The sequence below is a fragment of the Primulina tabacum genome, chromosome 5 (genome assembly GCF_025594145.1).
Source record: "Primulina tabacum isolate GXHZ01 chromosome 5, ASM2559414v2, whole genome shotgun sequence".
Lineage (NCBI taxonomy): Eukaryota > Viridiplantae > Streptophyta > Magnoliopsida > Lamiales > Gesneriaceae > Primulina > Primulina tabacum.
Window position 1 is genome coordinate 16272199 of NC_134554.1, and position 15440 is coordinate 16287638.

General features: G+C 34.8%; 3 protein-coding genes across 4 annotated transcripts; 1 reads left to right on the forward strand and 2 right to left on the reverse strand.

Annotated features, from left to right (window-relative positions):
• Positions 1–148: 148 nt before the first annotated feature.
• On the reverse strand, positions 149–2898 carry LOC142547076 (uncharacterized). Its single transcript, XM_075655151.1, has 9 exons — positions 2648–2898; positions 2439–2513; positions 1988–2012; positions 1866–1898; positions 1599–1720; positions 1398–1528; positions 938–1161; positions 572–813; positions 149–396 (listed from the first exon to the last, which is right to left on the reverse strand). Exons 1-9 carry the CDS (start codon positions 2654–2656, stop codon positions 304–306), a joined length of 954 nt encoding a protein of 317 aa, XP_075511266.1. The 5' UTR covers positions 2657–2898; the 3' UTR covers positions 149–303.
• Positions 2899–3678: 780 nt separating this feature from the next.
• Positions 3679–5869, reverse strand: LOC142547077 (uncharacterized). Of its 2 annotated transcripts, XM_075655153.1 has the most exons (3): positions 5628–5869; positions 4291–4880; positions 3679–4194 (listed from the first exon to the last, which is right to left on the reverse strand). In XM_075655153.1, the coding sequence occupies exons 1-3, from the start codon at positions 5791–5793 to the stop codon at positions 3967–3969; spliced, it is 984 nt and encodes a 327-aa protein (XP_075511268.1). In that variant the 5' UTR covers positions 5794–5869; the 3' UTR covers positions 3679–3966. The 2 variants fall into 2 exon arrangements, with proteins under 2 accessions (XP_075511268.1, XP_075511267.1); XM_075655152.1 differs by having other exon boundaries at positions 3679–4880.
• Positions 5870–6559: 690 nt separating this feature from the next.
• Positions 6560–7255, forward strand: LOC142544186 (uncharacterized). Its single transcript, XM_075651249.1, has one exon. The coding sequence runs from the start codon at positions 6560–6562 to the stop codon at positions 7253–7255; it is 696 nt and encodes a 231-aa protein (XP_075507364.1).
• The last annotated feature ends 8185 nt before the right edge of the window (positions 7256–15440 follow it).

The following is a 15440-nucleotide window of genomic DNA, read 5'->3' on the forward strand; positions in this document are numbered from 1 at the left end:
GCCAAGTATTTAGTATTTAAAATCTCAAAGACAAGTTCATGATTCAAGAACACAAATGTGTGGGAAATGCCGAATTACTCTGTTTTTGTTTAAACTTGTTTTAACTAAATCAGTTCAAATATATTTTGAACCAAATTTGAATACCTATTATTTTATTTTTGATAGTTTGCGAGCTACGCATATTTTCAATAAAGTTAGATAACCAAGTTTGGATCAACAACTATTGCTCTTCCACACCTTTGAACGATGAAGTTTCAGTGCCAAAATAACTTGAGAAAATATAAGGCTTATAAGAACATATAATCAACCCATCAGTGAGTACTTCTTCCCAGAAAAGGCCTGGAATTTTGGTTCTCCATTCTTTGGCGGCTCTTGCTTGGTGCCTTTTGAAGTGTCCTACAGTATAAGCAAACCAAGAACATTGGTTTTTTTAAAATTTTTTTTCTTACTTTTAGCTCCATAACTGAAATTATTTGATTATTTACAAATATACTAATACTAAAAATGAAATATCTATGTTGGTTTTTTGTAAGTGAGAGAAAGATACGATGAGGTGGGGGGAAATAGAGACCTTTGAGGCTTGATGAGAGCGGTCTGTATTTGAACCAAATACGAGCCTCCCTTGAGAAAGGCGATTTTTACTTAGTGAACTGAAACTTGCTGTCGAAGCTTGCCCACTAGCAGTAAGAGCATCAGTTTTGACGTTTGATGTAACTGGTGCAGGCTGGGTTATCAGAGGATTCCCATCTAACCGTCTTGCAACACCGGTGAAAGGACTGAATTTTAGTCCGGTCTCAGCTGGAGGCTCCAGACCTGCACATCCAAAAATGGGCATAAGATAGTTCAGCTGGTAATTCAAGAAAAATATCGACACATGCCCTTGATATCATAATGCCAAAAAGAGCGCATGTCAATAGAGCAATTATCAAAATTGTACCTTCTGTTGGTGGTTTGCCTTTTGGGATGGATACAGAAGGTTTTTCAGGCTCCTTGTAATCGAGAGGAGGAGCAAAGTCCACTACACAATCAGTTTCAATAATACTTATGGCATTAGAAGGCTTTGCTTCGATGATATCTATGTAGTACTTTCTATTATTATAGGCCACCATGATGCTATCCCCAGTGCTTAAGCAGGAATAATTCCTCAGCGTTGTCTCCAAGCTGCAACAAAATTTTAATTGAACATCAAACTTGAATGATGTCTTTACTATAGATAAGAAAACGGAGTTTTTCAAAACAATGCAACATATATATGGGTATGTGCACACGCACTAGTTTCTTATTCATATCCAAACAAGCAAAACCTGTGTGATGCAAATTGGGTGTGCTAAATGTTGCATCTACGTTTAATGTTCAAGATTCACGATAGGATGAATAAATCTTATCTCAACACTCACATAGCTTTTGGATTAGAGACATCCAAGAAGTCCTTTGTGTGGGGTTGCAATTTAACATATGTACCCTTGGGAAGAGTCACATTTTTCACTTGTACAAAATCTCCTTCTTGTAATAACAGATTCTCCATCATCTGTAAGATGACATTACAATCAAATGTTGTCCAGCAAAGGTTGTAAAACAACGAGATGTTCTGGACATACCCAGTAAGGCATGTACATTGTGCCTTCTTCTGCAATGAACTCCAGAACCCCACAGTGGGAAACCCGCTCAGTGGAAGCATTTTGAATCTCAAATAACATAGGATAATCAATATGAAGTGATGCTGCATGATAAGGGCAATTTCAATCTATATTAAACCTTAAAGGCCAATAGCTAGTCAAGCATCGGAAAGGTAGAAACCCCCCCCCCCCCCCCCACACCAAAAAAAAAAAAATAACAGTGTGAACCACACAAGAAAGGAGAACTACCGAGACGATCAAGAGCTGATGGAGGCATGATAACTGGAACAAGAACAAAAACAAATTAAAAAAAACGAGCTAATGAAATATCCATAACTTGCCAACAATGGTAGAAGCATAAGTTGTTTTACCTTTGTCACCATTTTCTATCTGAGACTGCAAAATCAAGAAAGTGGAAAAATTAAAATCATCCCAAATCTAATAAATTGACAATATATAAGCAATGCTTGGCATAAATAATAGCAGCAATGCTAAGCGTATTACACTATTACTAGTTCTGTTCCAAAGAAAATCTTTAACATTAGAGGACATAATCAGAGATACAAGAGTGCAATATATTAAAGTAGCCACCAACAGAATCGGTAAAATGACTCTAATTTTGCCTCTAATTGCTTGGGTGGTTTTCAAATCCATGAACGCAAATCTTCGACTTTAATTATAAGTGATTTTTCAATTCAAAACAATATGGTTCAAATCCTCAGTTATAAAAATAACTTCAGATACATTCTTCTAAATCCACTTTTAAAATAAAATGCTTCAATCCAAGAGGAACCCAAAAGTTTTAAAAGGAAGCCTTCCAACCTTGTCAATAAAGGAAGCAGGATAACACCGGTATGTTTGCTCAAATGATGCTCCATGGTATCTATATCGACCAAACTGAAATAGAATAGATCACTTGTGATTAAAGTAAAACCATCTGATACCCTAATACCAATATTTTATCTATCGTCATAATTGAAACACAAAATTGTGAATAAATCTAAATCTGAATTCTTTTTCTCAATGCATACCACGTCCATGTTTAATTTATCCCAGGCAACACCAACACGTGCGCAAATATCTCGGTTTTCTCGCAAAAAAGTAAAGAAACTCCTGCGAATTGTCAACTCGGGCAAACAATTTGAACCGTAGAAGCGGAAGCCCGATTTCCGGAAGTTTATTAGGGTTCTAGAGAATTTCAGAATCCAACTCAATCGCAAGTGATCGCAGGAATTAAACTTAAGTGGGATTTATAAGCCTCGAGACGAGAGTTGTAAGACATGGACTTCTTTTATGCACGCAGGATTTGATTGGGCTTTCGAGCTCTTATTTAAAGTAAAGCCCATTTAAAATTAAAATTCATAAAAAGACTTCCCATTTTTTTAAAAAAATAAAAACTTCCCGTATTTATTGATCAATTTTTTTTTGACATATCTCTAATTCGATCTAATTCATAAAAACAAATATTTTTATTTTAAGTATAAATTGGATTGATATGTTTCACGGGAAAAAATTAGTAAAACTGTCTTTTAAGAGACCTACTATTATTTTATTCCGGTAAATATATGAAAAATTACCATAAAAACGTAATTAAGAAAGTTTCATATTCAAAACACCTTATTAACTAACAAAAGTTTATGATAATAATTTATTTACTTAATTATGCTTGCTTTATTTGATTCTACAATATAAATTCAAATATTTTAAGGGGCAAATCATCGACTTAATTTGTAAAAATTGGTCATTCTACAACAAGAGTAATACTCAATTATATATTTAAATAAATACTATATATATAATGAAAAATATGCTACATTTAACCTGATATGTTTAATTACTCGGTATGAAATTTTATGAAGTAAGTTTATACAAAATGAATAATTTGTATTGAAATTTTCAAGACTAGGTTTTAGGATAAATTTCTATTTTTCAAACACGGAAAATATCCAAATTGTCATCTAAATTTGCTTATTATGTGTCTCGATCATATCAATATAAATGAGGTTTACGTCAACACTTGATAAAAAAATCATAAACCAAAACACAAACAAATTTACAAAACCAGAACCATGTCAAATAATAAATTGTTCATGCGTGAAATAGAGGGACTTTTTCAAGAAATGTACAAGGAATTGAATCTGATTTTCAAAGCAAAGCAAAACAAAACAAAACAAGACCAGACCAGACCGTACGGACACAACTTACGAACCACAACGAGTATAACTTTCTCTCATGAAACATGAGAGCCTTTATCCATAAAGCTGCAACCTAGTTCAATTTCTTACTTAAACCCTTTTAAATCAATCAAACAACATTGCTAACATCCTTTAGATCGGATTCGAGAAGAATTTTAAGGATGGTGAGGGGGCAGTGGTGGGAAAGTAAATCCATATTTAGGGTGGTGGAAGTACTTTGGAGGAAACTTAGGCAAAGGAGGAAACTTAGGGAGCGGCGGGCATGGAGGCTTGTACGATGGAACCGCCGGAGGAAGTGGCTTGACTTCAGGAGCCGGCTTGGAGACTGGTGGCTTTGGCTTATAGACGACAGGAACTGGTGGCTTTGGTTTGTAGACAGGAACCTGTGGCTTTGGCTTGAAAACCGGAACCGAAGGCTTTGGCTTGTAGACCGGAGGAGCCGGCTTGGAGACTGGTGGCTTTGGTTTGTAGACAGGAACTGGTGGGTTTGGCTTGTAAACCGGAACCGATGGCTTTGGCGTGTAGACCGGAGGCGGCGTGTAGATGACGGGAGCCGGCGGTTGCTTGTGGTGGAAGAGAGGAGGAAGCGGCGGAAACGGGGAAAGAGGCGGCAAAGAATGGGAGCCTTTGAGCCATGGGTGGGGGCTTAGTGGGGGAAGTGGAGGCCAATGATAGCTTTTGAGCCATGGGTGGGGGCTGAGTGGGGGGAGAGGAGGCCAAGAATGGTAGCTTTTGAGCCATGGGTGGGGGCTCAGCGGGGGGAGAGGTGGCTGGTGGAAGTAGGACGAGAAGGTTTTGGAAGCACACGGGGCGGTGGAGAACTGCAGATTTGTGGATAGGCTGAAGGTTTTAGCGCCGTTGGTTTGGGATTTGAGCACGATCTTGGAGGCGTCGAGGCCGCCGTGGGAGGGGCAGGGCACGCCGGCGGCGCTGTGGAGCTGGACGTAACAGTTCTGGTCGGGTTCGTGTGAGATTGAGATCTTGAATTTGCCATTTTTGTCGATATCAGCGTCGCCCATTCTTTTGGTTTCGCCATTTTCTAGCTTGCAGTCCACGCTCACACGAAGCCCTGCATGCAACGTTGCTTAAATATCCTTTTAACATCAATTCTCTTTACAAATTGATTTTCTATTATTAAAAAAAATTGAAAATATATTAAGTTTCTGGTGAAGATCAGAACAATAACTCTAAGATTAAGAATTGGACTACATAATATAATAATAATAATAAAATTCTCACGATTTTTTCAAGAGTGGGTATCACGATTCACAATAAAAAATAATAGTCTTAGCATAAAAAATAATATTTTTTTATGGATGATCCAAAGAGCAAACACGTCTCACAAATACGATCCGTGAAACCGTTTCACACAAGTTTTTGTATTTTTTCAATTTCCAAAAGTGTAAATCACGCCGCTGCATAAGAAAATCCAATCGAACGAAAGAAAAACCATATAATTAATCATCAAATACAAAAAATTATATTATATGTATAATTTGTATTTGAAATATTAAAATAAATGTTACCATCAGTATTATATATTATACTCGACTCCCTAATTAACCGAGAGGATTAGTCTATAAAAATCCAAAAAATGTTCACAACATTTAATATATAGCGTAAGATCATATTACATATATCATACAAGACGGATAAATTCAACATAAATTTTATATAAAATCTATATAATGAATCGAAAATCCAAAATTTATATGACAAAATTAAATACATATTTATTATCGAACATATCGAAGAATTTATAACTCAAAATTTCCTGTGCATGGATTGTGTCAGAATGATATGCAAGAGTTATTACCTGAAAATGCCTGAGTGGATTTAATGTTGTATGTCTTGCAATCAGCACATTCTGCAATTCCTACGACTTCCACTGCCACTGTCTGTTCATCTGCACTGCATAAACTCACTGCAAATGATAGACATCCCAAGAAAATGCCCCAGCAGGCTCTTTCACAAGCTCTCATTTGAATGGTTACAACTGTATATTTTCCTGAATGCAGGTTTGCAGAACTGAGTTCTTGGTTATATAGACCACATATCCTTGGGGAAATATATGTTATTTTTTAAAAAAATTAAAATAACACGGACATATATTAATGGTGTCACATGAGTTTAGGTCCCATTGATCATAACTCGAAAGAAGAAAAAATATATGTATTAGTTGGCAGACTCGTGAATTATGATGACTGGCGATTTTGTATATTTTTAGAGATTAAACGTCATAGTTTTCGAATAATTAGAAGAAAAATAATGGAATTTATATGTTTAAATGAGAGGATTAACAGGAAAATATGGGCACATGCAATGGCCTTTATTATGCTCATTGAATGAGATTCAACTGCTCCTTTCGTCCTTTCTACCTGTAAACCTACTTCCCAACTCTGATCTTAAAGACAAGACTTAAAACTGGACACTGAAATCTTGAAGGGAATGGGTGTTCATTGCTTGGGCATTATCGCGTAGTTGAATCAAAAAAATAGTGATGAATTCCATTCCAAAAGACATATCCCACACTGGTTGAAAAATTGTTTAGCTAAGTTGTGGATACCTAGTGGTTTCAAAAATTAACTTTAACACACACACACACCATAGTTAGGGCATCTCCAACCCAAGCGCTAAAATAGCGTTTGCTGCTTGGGCTTCTCCAATGGAGCTGCGCTAACATATGGCTTACCTACGGATGTTACTAATGAATACATCCAAATAGGAGAATCTATTGCAATTCAGTGTATGCAACACTTTTGTCGAGCTATAGTGGAAGTTTTTGCGGAGCAGTACTTGAGATCACCTACTGCCAATGATGTTGCCAGACTTCTCTATATTGGCAAACAACGAGGTTTTCTTGGAATATTGGAAAGTCTCGACTGTATGCATTGGAGGTGGAAAAATTGTCCCACGGCTTGGGCGAGACAATATGCAGGTCGTAGTGGTTCTCCAACAATCATTTTAGAAGCGGTAGCTGATTACGATCTTTGGATATGCCATGCATATTTTGGTATGTCTGGAACCAATAATGATATAAATGTTTTAGAGTTTTCCAGTCTATTTTTCAATCTTGCACAAGGAATTACTCCTCCAGCTCATTATACTATTGGATCAAAAGAATATGACACTGGATATTATTTAGCTGATAGTATTTATCCGAAATGGTCAACTATTGTGCAAACTATCCATGATCCGCGTGGTCCGAAGAAGCAGTATTTTGCGATGAAACAAGAGTCATGCGGGAAAGATGTGGAGCGTGCATTTGGCGTTCTTCAATCACGATATGCGATTGTGGCATCTCCAGCACGTGGTTGGAAGAAAAATTATTTGAATGATATAATGAAAGCATGTATTATAATGCACAATATGATAATCGAAGATGAACGTGATCTTAGTGCACCGATTGAGAAGATGCTAGGGAAGCACCGACTCCAATGGTAGAAATGGCTGTTAATGAGCATATCAGATTTCGAGAATTTCTCGCTCGATATAAAAAAATAAAAGACAAAGACGCTCATTATGCATTACGAAATGCTTTAATTGATCATTTATGAGATGAATATGGTCGTTCAAATATTTGAAGTTGTATTTGTAATATGTTATTTAATTTAATATCATGTATTAATTTTATTTCACCAATTGAAATTATTTCTATTTCAATTCGTATAATATAGATTTCAATAATATATTTAAAATAATTAAATTAATCATTTTTGTAATATTATCACATTTATTAAAAATATAATACTAAATATATTCAATATAAAATGTAATTATAATTATATCACTAAATTTAAAAAATATATATTTAATAACTTATAAAAAAATGAAATAAATAAAACAAAAAAAATATTCCGAGAATATTCATTTTTAGAGTAAGATTTGAAGTAGATGGGTTGGAGATGAATATAATATTTGGTGCAGAAACTGTACTATTTTAGAGTAGAGTTGGTTTAAAATAGAGTTTTGGGTTGGAGATGCCTTAGGGTTGAATTTGAACTTAGCATGTACCTATGCATAACCGTTAGGCTCGTTGGATGAGATAACGAATAACGTATGACATATATACATACATATATAACTCTTAACCATGGACGATAACTCTAGATCTTGCTTTTGAAATTAATTCAATCTCCACAAAATGTAACCTAGGGTTTTCAATTCTCAAGATTACTATATGGTGTACCTAAGTAGTTAGGTTATCATATTTATATATATATATATATATGTATGTATGTATATGTATGTATGTATGTATGTATGTATATATGTGGGAATTAATTGGTCGCCCACATTTAATCCATCCTTAAAATGAAATATTAAGACGCTAATTTAAAGCAGATGATAATAAGTACCGAAACATATAATTATCCAAAAGTATATAGTAATAGGCAATCCTTTCTATTTAAGAAACATTAATAAAGGATTTTATAGGCATACATCACGATCTTGAAGGTATTTTGATATTTCTCTCTAAATTTTTATTTATACCAGTATATTAAAAAATTCTTTCATATCTAATTTTACAATCCAAACTTAACTAAAAAATTATATTATTTCTTTCAATATTTTAGAAAGAAAGGCTTTATCGCCCTTGCTTTCTATATGCTTATATAAAACTATTGTAAAAAATATTATTTTTCATGATAATTATGGATCGATTAATCTATTATATATATATATATATATATATATATATATATGAAAACGCTCCCAAAAAAATTAATCATATGTTTATAAAAGATAAAACAACATTTTTATATCTTTATATCAAAATTATATTTTCTCATTGTCAGTAGAAAACAGTAAAATATTTAATGCTGATGTTTATAATTTTGTGAATATATTGATTTGACGTATGAATGTACGGTTAATATTTATTGGGAAAAACCAATACATTTACAAAATTATAAAGACGAGGCATTAAATATTTTATTGTTTTCTACGGACAGAATGTGGATGTCATTTCTCCATGTATCAATTCAAGCTGAAAGATCCAATACTTTCCGGTTTGGAGATTTAAAAGTGATATTAATGAATTTGGTGAGGCAGTTAGAATATTTAATTGTTGTATCCGAAAAATGTTATGTTTTTTTTTTAAAAAAAAAAAAGAAAACGGACATTACAAAATTGTTTGATGTGATTTTGCTTGTCCCAAAACAAAATGCCTGGTACCATTGGCTAAATGTGGATATTACAACAAGTAGGTGACACGCCACAACTAAAATTTGATAGAAACTTGTGTGAAACGATCTCTCAGATCGTATTTGTGAGACATATCTTTTATTTGAGTCATTCATAAAAAAATATTATTTTTTATGCTAAGAGTATTATTTTTTATTGTGAATATCGGTAGGGTTAACCCGTCTAACAGATAAAGATTCGTGAGATTGTCAAAAGACCTACTCTTAAATTTATTGTGTAAGATACTTCGTGGATAAATTTTCGTACGCAGGTAAATTCTATAACAATTCATTTGCTTTTAAAGAATATCTCTTTGTAAATGAGATTTTTAATGTGGTGTTATTAAAATTTTAGATTTTGAAGAAGTATTCATTGCACAACAAAAAAATTGGGAATCCGTATCCCACAAAGCAGCATACGTGGCAACATAGAATCAGTTTATTGGTCATATTACTAGTATAGTCAAGTCAATTCCTCTTGCAGAAGAAGTTATTATAAATTTGGAGCTCGAAAATTGGGCAAATTTCTTATTTTCTGGAAAAATATGGGGTCTAATCAACAACAATCAAGCAAAATGGATTTGTTTTGTAAAAATGGACTTTGTGAATAAATTTGCTTTGTGAATATAAACGGAAAAAGATTAGGAGCACTGAATCAGTTGTCGGTTCTCTCACTTTGTTTTGTTTTTTTCAGTTCTCGTCTTGTCTTGCTGTTTTCTTGAAATATTTTGCTTATAATTTTTTCCTCGCGAACAAGAAAAACAAAAGCTCGGGGGAAGAAAAATTTCTCAAAGATTTGTTTTGACCCACATGCCACAACTTTTAAAAATGAAAGTGGATGTAATCAAGTAATTCATTTAATGGAATTGTCCATGTTCCGACAGTGAGGTCACAAGCTACGAGAGCCCTATCATCAAAAAATATATTTGGTTATTGATGATATCAAAATATTACTTAAAGTATAATTTGGAAAATGGATTTTTGAATTTTCATAGAGTGAGCTAGGATCTCTGATAGAGCTAGGGGTCCATCTTGATGTGGGCCAGAGATTGTATTGATATGAGCTCAGATCCATCCGGGTGTACCAAATTTAAGGGGCATCAACAGCATCTCCCCTTATTTAAGGGGTGTATTCATTCTATACATTCAAAGATTTTTAATGACTTTTTTTAAATGATGGATTTTTGTGGAGTTGATAGATTTTTATTGACTTTTATGAAATCTCATAGAATTGTAAAACAAATTTCATAGACTCTTATAGACTTTTTTTCAAGATTTTTGTAGAATTTTGTAAACTTTTTCATAGAATTATATGAATTTTGTAATTTATAATTGTGATTTATTTTTTATTAATTTTTTTTTAAAATAATTATTGGACATAGATAACCTCTTCAATTTTAAATTATTTTTTTATTTATGAATTTAAATGAATTTGACTTACTTAAAAGTTAAATCAATTTAATTTGTGAAAAACGACAAATGAACTATCCAATTTATTGAAATCAAAATTTCAATTCTTTATGTTAATTCAACATATTAATGAATAATATTTTTATAAGTTCATAATAAAATTTTATTAAAAGAACACTCAAAATAATGAGTAGTCTTTTTAAAAAAAATCTAATCATTACTGACAATTTGATCAACATGGTTCTACATTCCATTGGCTATGATATACCTCCATGCATTAGCATTTGCTCGTTGTTGTTTTTGAGTATTAAATAACTGATTGTGGGGACCCGGACGCTAATTCAATTCTTAATCATCATTAGGATCAATTTATTAATTCAAGTAATTTGGGTCATAAAAAAAAATTTCTTTAATTGCGGAACGTAATGAAATCTAACTAATATACAGATTTGTATAATTAAAGTACAAGTCCTATACAATTTACATTCAATAAAAACTAAGGTTTAACAACTAATTATCAAGTGTTCCACCCTATCCTTAATCCAAGTCCGTAGTCTCCACTATAATCATGATCTCTCTCTCTTCTTGTCTTGACCCTGATCCTGTCCCACCTGTTGTCATGCACACATACAAACAAGACAACAGCCGGATAACTCCGGTGAGAATTAAATTCCCAGTATAAATCATGTATACATGCCTTTCATATAAACAATATAAAGCATGAATTAAACATTCATAACATGTATCAAAATCAGAACATGAATCAAATATTCATCGCATGTATTATAATCCTAAACATGAATCAATATCAAGAATAAATTATATTCTAACCATGTACCATCAGCAGGAACATAATTCTATATCAAGCAATGAATCACTCTCCGTGATTCTCAGACTTAGACTCGACTCAGTCCTAATCTAGGGATCCCGATCGGAATAAGAACATACACCCACCTACACTCCCGATCGGGGTGGTGGTATGTTCTTATTCACGGACTTTGGCTCTTTCCATATCGAACACCAGTAATAGAAGAAACTCCAATTCTATCCACTCCGATATAGCCAAACGTCCGGTGTCTTGACCTAACCGTCACAGACTTTGGCATTTTCACCAATATCCTATCCTGTGACAATGTGCAATGTGCCGGTGACGATTCCATCACTATCCGGCACTACTGTCACAAGATTACTCATTCACAATTAAGCGTATCCGCTTAATGACTCGGTACATAAATCAATAAATCAAAGGTATCAACCTCATACAATTGCAAATATCGATGCAATAAAGTAAAGTATATGATTTTGGGAAACTCAAGTCAATCGGACTCGAGTTGTACAATCCCACATCAACATAAATTTATACATTTGTCTTCGCGGTCTGACGAAGTCGAAGTCTCGAAGTCAAATCTGTCCATATCAATCTGAAATACAATATCGCATATGCAACATCTCAATATGCAACTCAATTCAAAATCTATTCTGATCAATACTCAAATCAAACATAATCTGATCAATATCGAATCAAGATACAATCTAATCCATATCGACGATATCACGATATAATCGAAATCACTACTGAATCTGATCAATATCGATTGACTGATGTTTCGACGGTATAACAATACCGTCTCGATATCCCCGTCAATCTCAACATCACAGATATAATACCAGAACTCATCATCAGTATCAGTACAACTCATAATCTGAATAACAATACAACTCTGTTATCGAATCTCAATCAAATTAACTCCGAAAATCACAACAATTACATACACAGTCTGTTCTTCAATCGGACTTCAAATATATAATGTCTACTATATCAGAAACACCATATATGATTTATATTCAATTATGACAATATCATAATTTCAAATCATGTCTAAACGTAACAAAAATTACATCCAGTTGTAGCCTGCGTCGATAGGAACTCAGTACTGAAGTCGGATTCAAAACCTGACGGACGGATTTCTCGTAAATCTCAATTTCCCACGCCGAAGCAACTTGAAGCCTTTTTCCCGTAAACTCTCGGCTGCTGAATGAAGATTTGCATGTATGTATATATATATATATACATCTCGTCCATGTAAGGCAAGTGGCTCGATGTACATGCAGCACGTCTCGCGCATATGCGCGACACTCCTAGGCGCATATGCGCGAGACCTTCAGTCTCCGCGCGTAACCTTTACCGTAGCTCGCGCATATGCGCGACTTCACCCCGCGCATGTGCGCCCAACTCTCTGCCTACCTCGCGCATGTGCGCGGCTCACGTTGCGCATGTGCGCGCAACTCTCTGCCTACCTCGCGCATGTGTGCGGCTCACGTCGCGCATGTGCGCGCAATGTTCTGTTCCAGCCCCTTGGCTACTGGACACCTCGCGCATATGCGCGCCCTCACGCCGCGCATATGCGCGGGGTCTTCTGCCGAATCCGCACATGGCTCGCGCATCACGTCGCGCATGTGCGCGAATGGCACACCCTCGCACATAATTTTGCGTCTTTTCTCGTCTTTCTCGGTCTAACCCGTTCCGTCTATAATCACATCAATTAATCACTAACTCATTTCAGATTAGCTTCAGATTACGGTAATAAAATCTCGGGCAATACACTGATCAAAGTCGTCACCTTCATAAACTTGTGCTGATGAAGACAATTGAGCTTCATTATCTAGTTCAATTTGAAATTCATCAAATTGACACTTCTTTCAAAGAAAATTGTATAATATAGAACATGCCAATACAAGCCCAGTTAGGGGTAGGAAAAAATACCGAATTTTCGATATACCGAGATTACCATAACAAAAAATATTGAATTTACCGAATTTTAAGTATACCGAAGATTTCGATACGGTACGGTAACAATACCGAATTTTTCGATACGGTAATGATATCCAATTTGAAAATTTTGGTATATACCGAAATATCGGAAAAATATACAAAAATTTTAAAATATATAATATTTTAAAACAATAAATTATAATTTTTTTTAAAATGTAAGGTTTTTTTGGTTCGGTATACCGAAAATTTTGGTATAGTATCGGTATGAATTTGCTTATCCAATAATATAATATATAGATTAACTAAAATTAAAGAAAATAATTAAAAATAAAATGTTATATAATAATTAATAAAAAAATTAAATTTTAATTATGTTTTTAAAAAGTACAAATAAAAGGAAAAATAAATAGATGAGAAAAGAATGAAAGTTTGTATTGAATTTGGGAGATTTCTCAATTAAATGTACATCCAAATCTTTAGGTTGAATCAAAGACTTTTGTTGACATTTTATTGTTGTACCTTAGGATATAATTCTTGTACTTAATAGAATTCCATAGAGTCATTAAAAGTCTATTGACATTTTGAATACCTATAGACTTTTGTAGAGTTTTTAAAAGTCAAGTTTGAATACCACATGACTTTTTAAAATTCTATAAAAGTTTACATTGAATACCACTAAACTTTTATGGAGTATATAAAAGTTTAGTTTGAATACCTCTAGACTTTTAAACTCCATAAAAGTCATTAAAAGTCTCTAACCAATACACCCCCCTTAGTTTAAAAGAAATATGAAGTTTAGAATAAAAAATCTGGTAGGATCCTAATCCCTATGTAACTAATCATTCATGTCTGTTGTGTGGTGATTCAGCCTGCACAATATCCCAAATGATGCAGATCTTGATCCGAATGAAAATAAATGGACGGCCCAGATCTCATGGCGGCTTGATTTCCAAGGCGATAGTACATATCCTCACAAAAATCCAGACCCTTGATTTCATGTTGATCTGACAGTTACCATGAAATTTCTCCTAGTATAAATATAAGAATATTTTCACCTCCGATCTTATGTTTATTCTCTTCGAGCCGCTACTTTGTCAAAGTTCGGAGAGCTTTCCCAAACAACATGACTCACTCCTTATCATTAAACCTCCAAACCCCCCCTCAGTAAGATCGTTCGCTTTTACTAGACCTAAGCCTTAGGATGTCTTCTCCTTATGAATATGTCGTACAAGAACTACTAGATTATTTATATGAGACCATGTCCCGAGCAGATAAGCTCAGATCTTCTAGAACCGAACAGGGCCCTTCCGAGCCATTTTAACTTGAAACCAAAATTTGCTTAAGTAATTAGATAACCCAAACAGGATGGCTATCCGAGCCTTTTTAACTTGAAACCAAAATTTGGCTAAGTAATTAGATAAAAACTCAAACAGGATGGCTGTCCGAGGCATTTTAACCCGAAACCAAAATTTGGCTAAGTAATGAAATAAAAACCCGAACCAGATGGTTGTCCGAGCTCTTTTAACTTGAAGCCAAAATTTGGCTAAGTAATTAGATAGAAACCCGAACATGATGGCTGTTTGAGGCCTTTTACTTGCAACCAAAATTTTGCGCTTTGTTTTTATAAAGGCTACATTCGTGAGCTCACATAGTGCCAAGCTGGTAGTCGGGCTTTTAGACGCATGTCACCTTCGTGGTCTTACATGGTGTCGAGCCGAGGTCAGTCTTTTGGATGTGTGCCACAATTGTGGGCTTTGTCATTATGAATGCCACATTTGTGGTCTTACACAGTGCCGAGCTTGGGGTCGAGCTTTTGGATGTGTGCCAAATTCGTGGGTTTTTTCGTTATGAATGTCACATTTGTGGTCTTAGATATTGCCGAGCAGGGGTCGGGCTTTTGGATGTCGGCCAAATTCGTGGACTTTGTTTGCATGACTGCCACATTCGTGAGCTTACATAGTGCCGAGCAGGGGTAGAGCTTTTGGAGATATGCCACATTCTTGGACTTTGTTTGAATGACTGCCACATCCGTTGGCTTACACAGTGCCGTGCAGGGGTCGAGCTTTTGGAGATCTGCCACATTCATGGACTTTGTTTGCATGACTGCCACATCCGTGGGATTACATAGTGCCGAGCAGGGGTCGAGCTTTTGGAGATATGCCACATTTGTGGACTTTGTTTGCATGAGTGCCACATTCGTGGGTTTACACAGTGTCGAGCAGGGGTCGAGCTTTTGGATGAATTGCCACATTCGCGGACT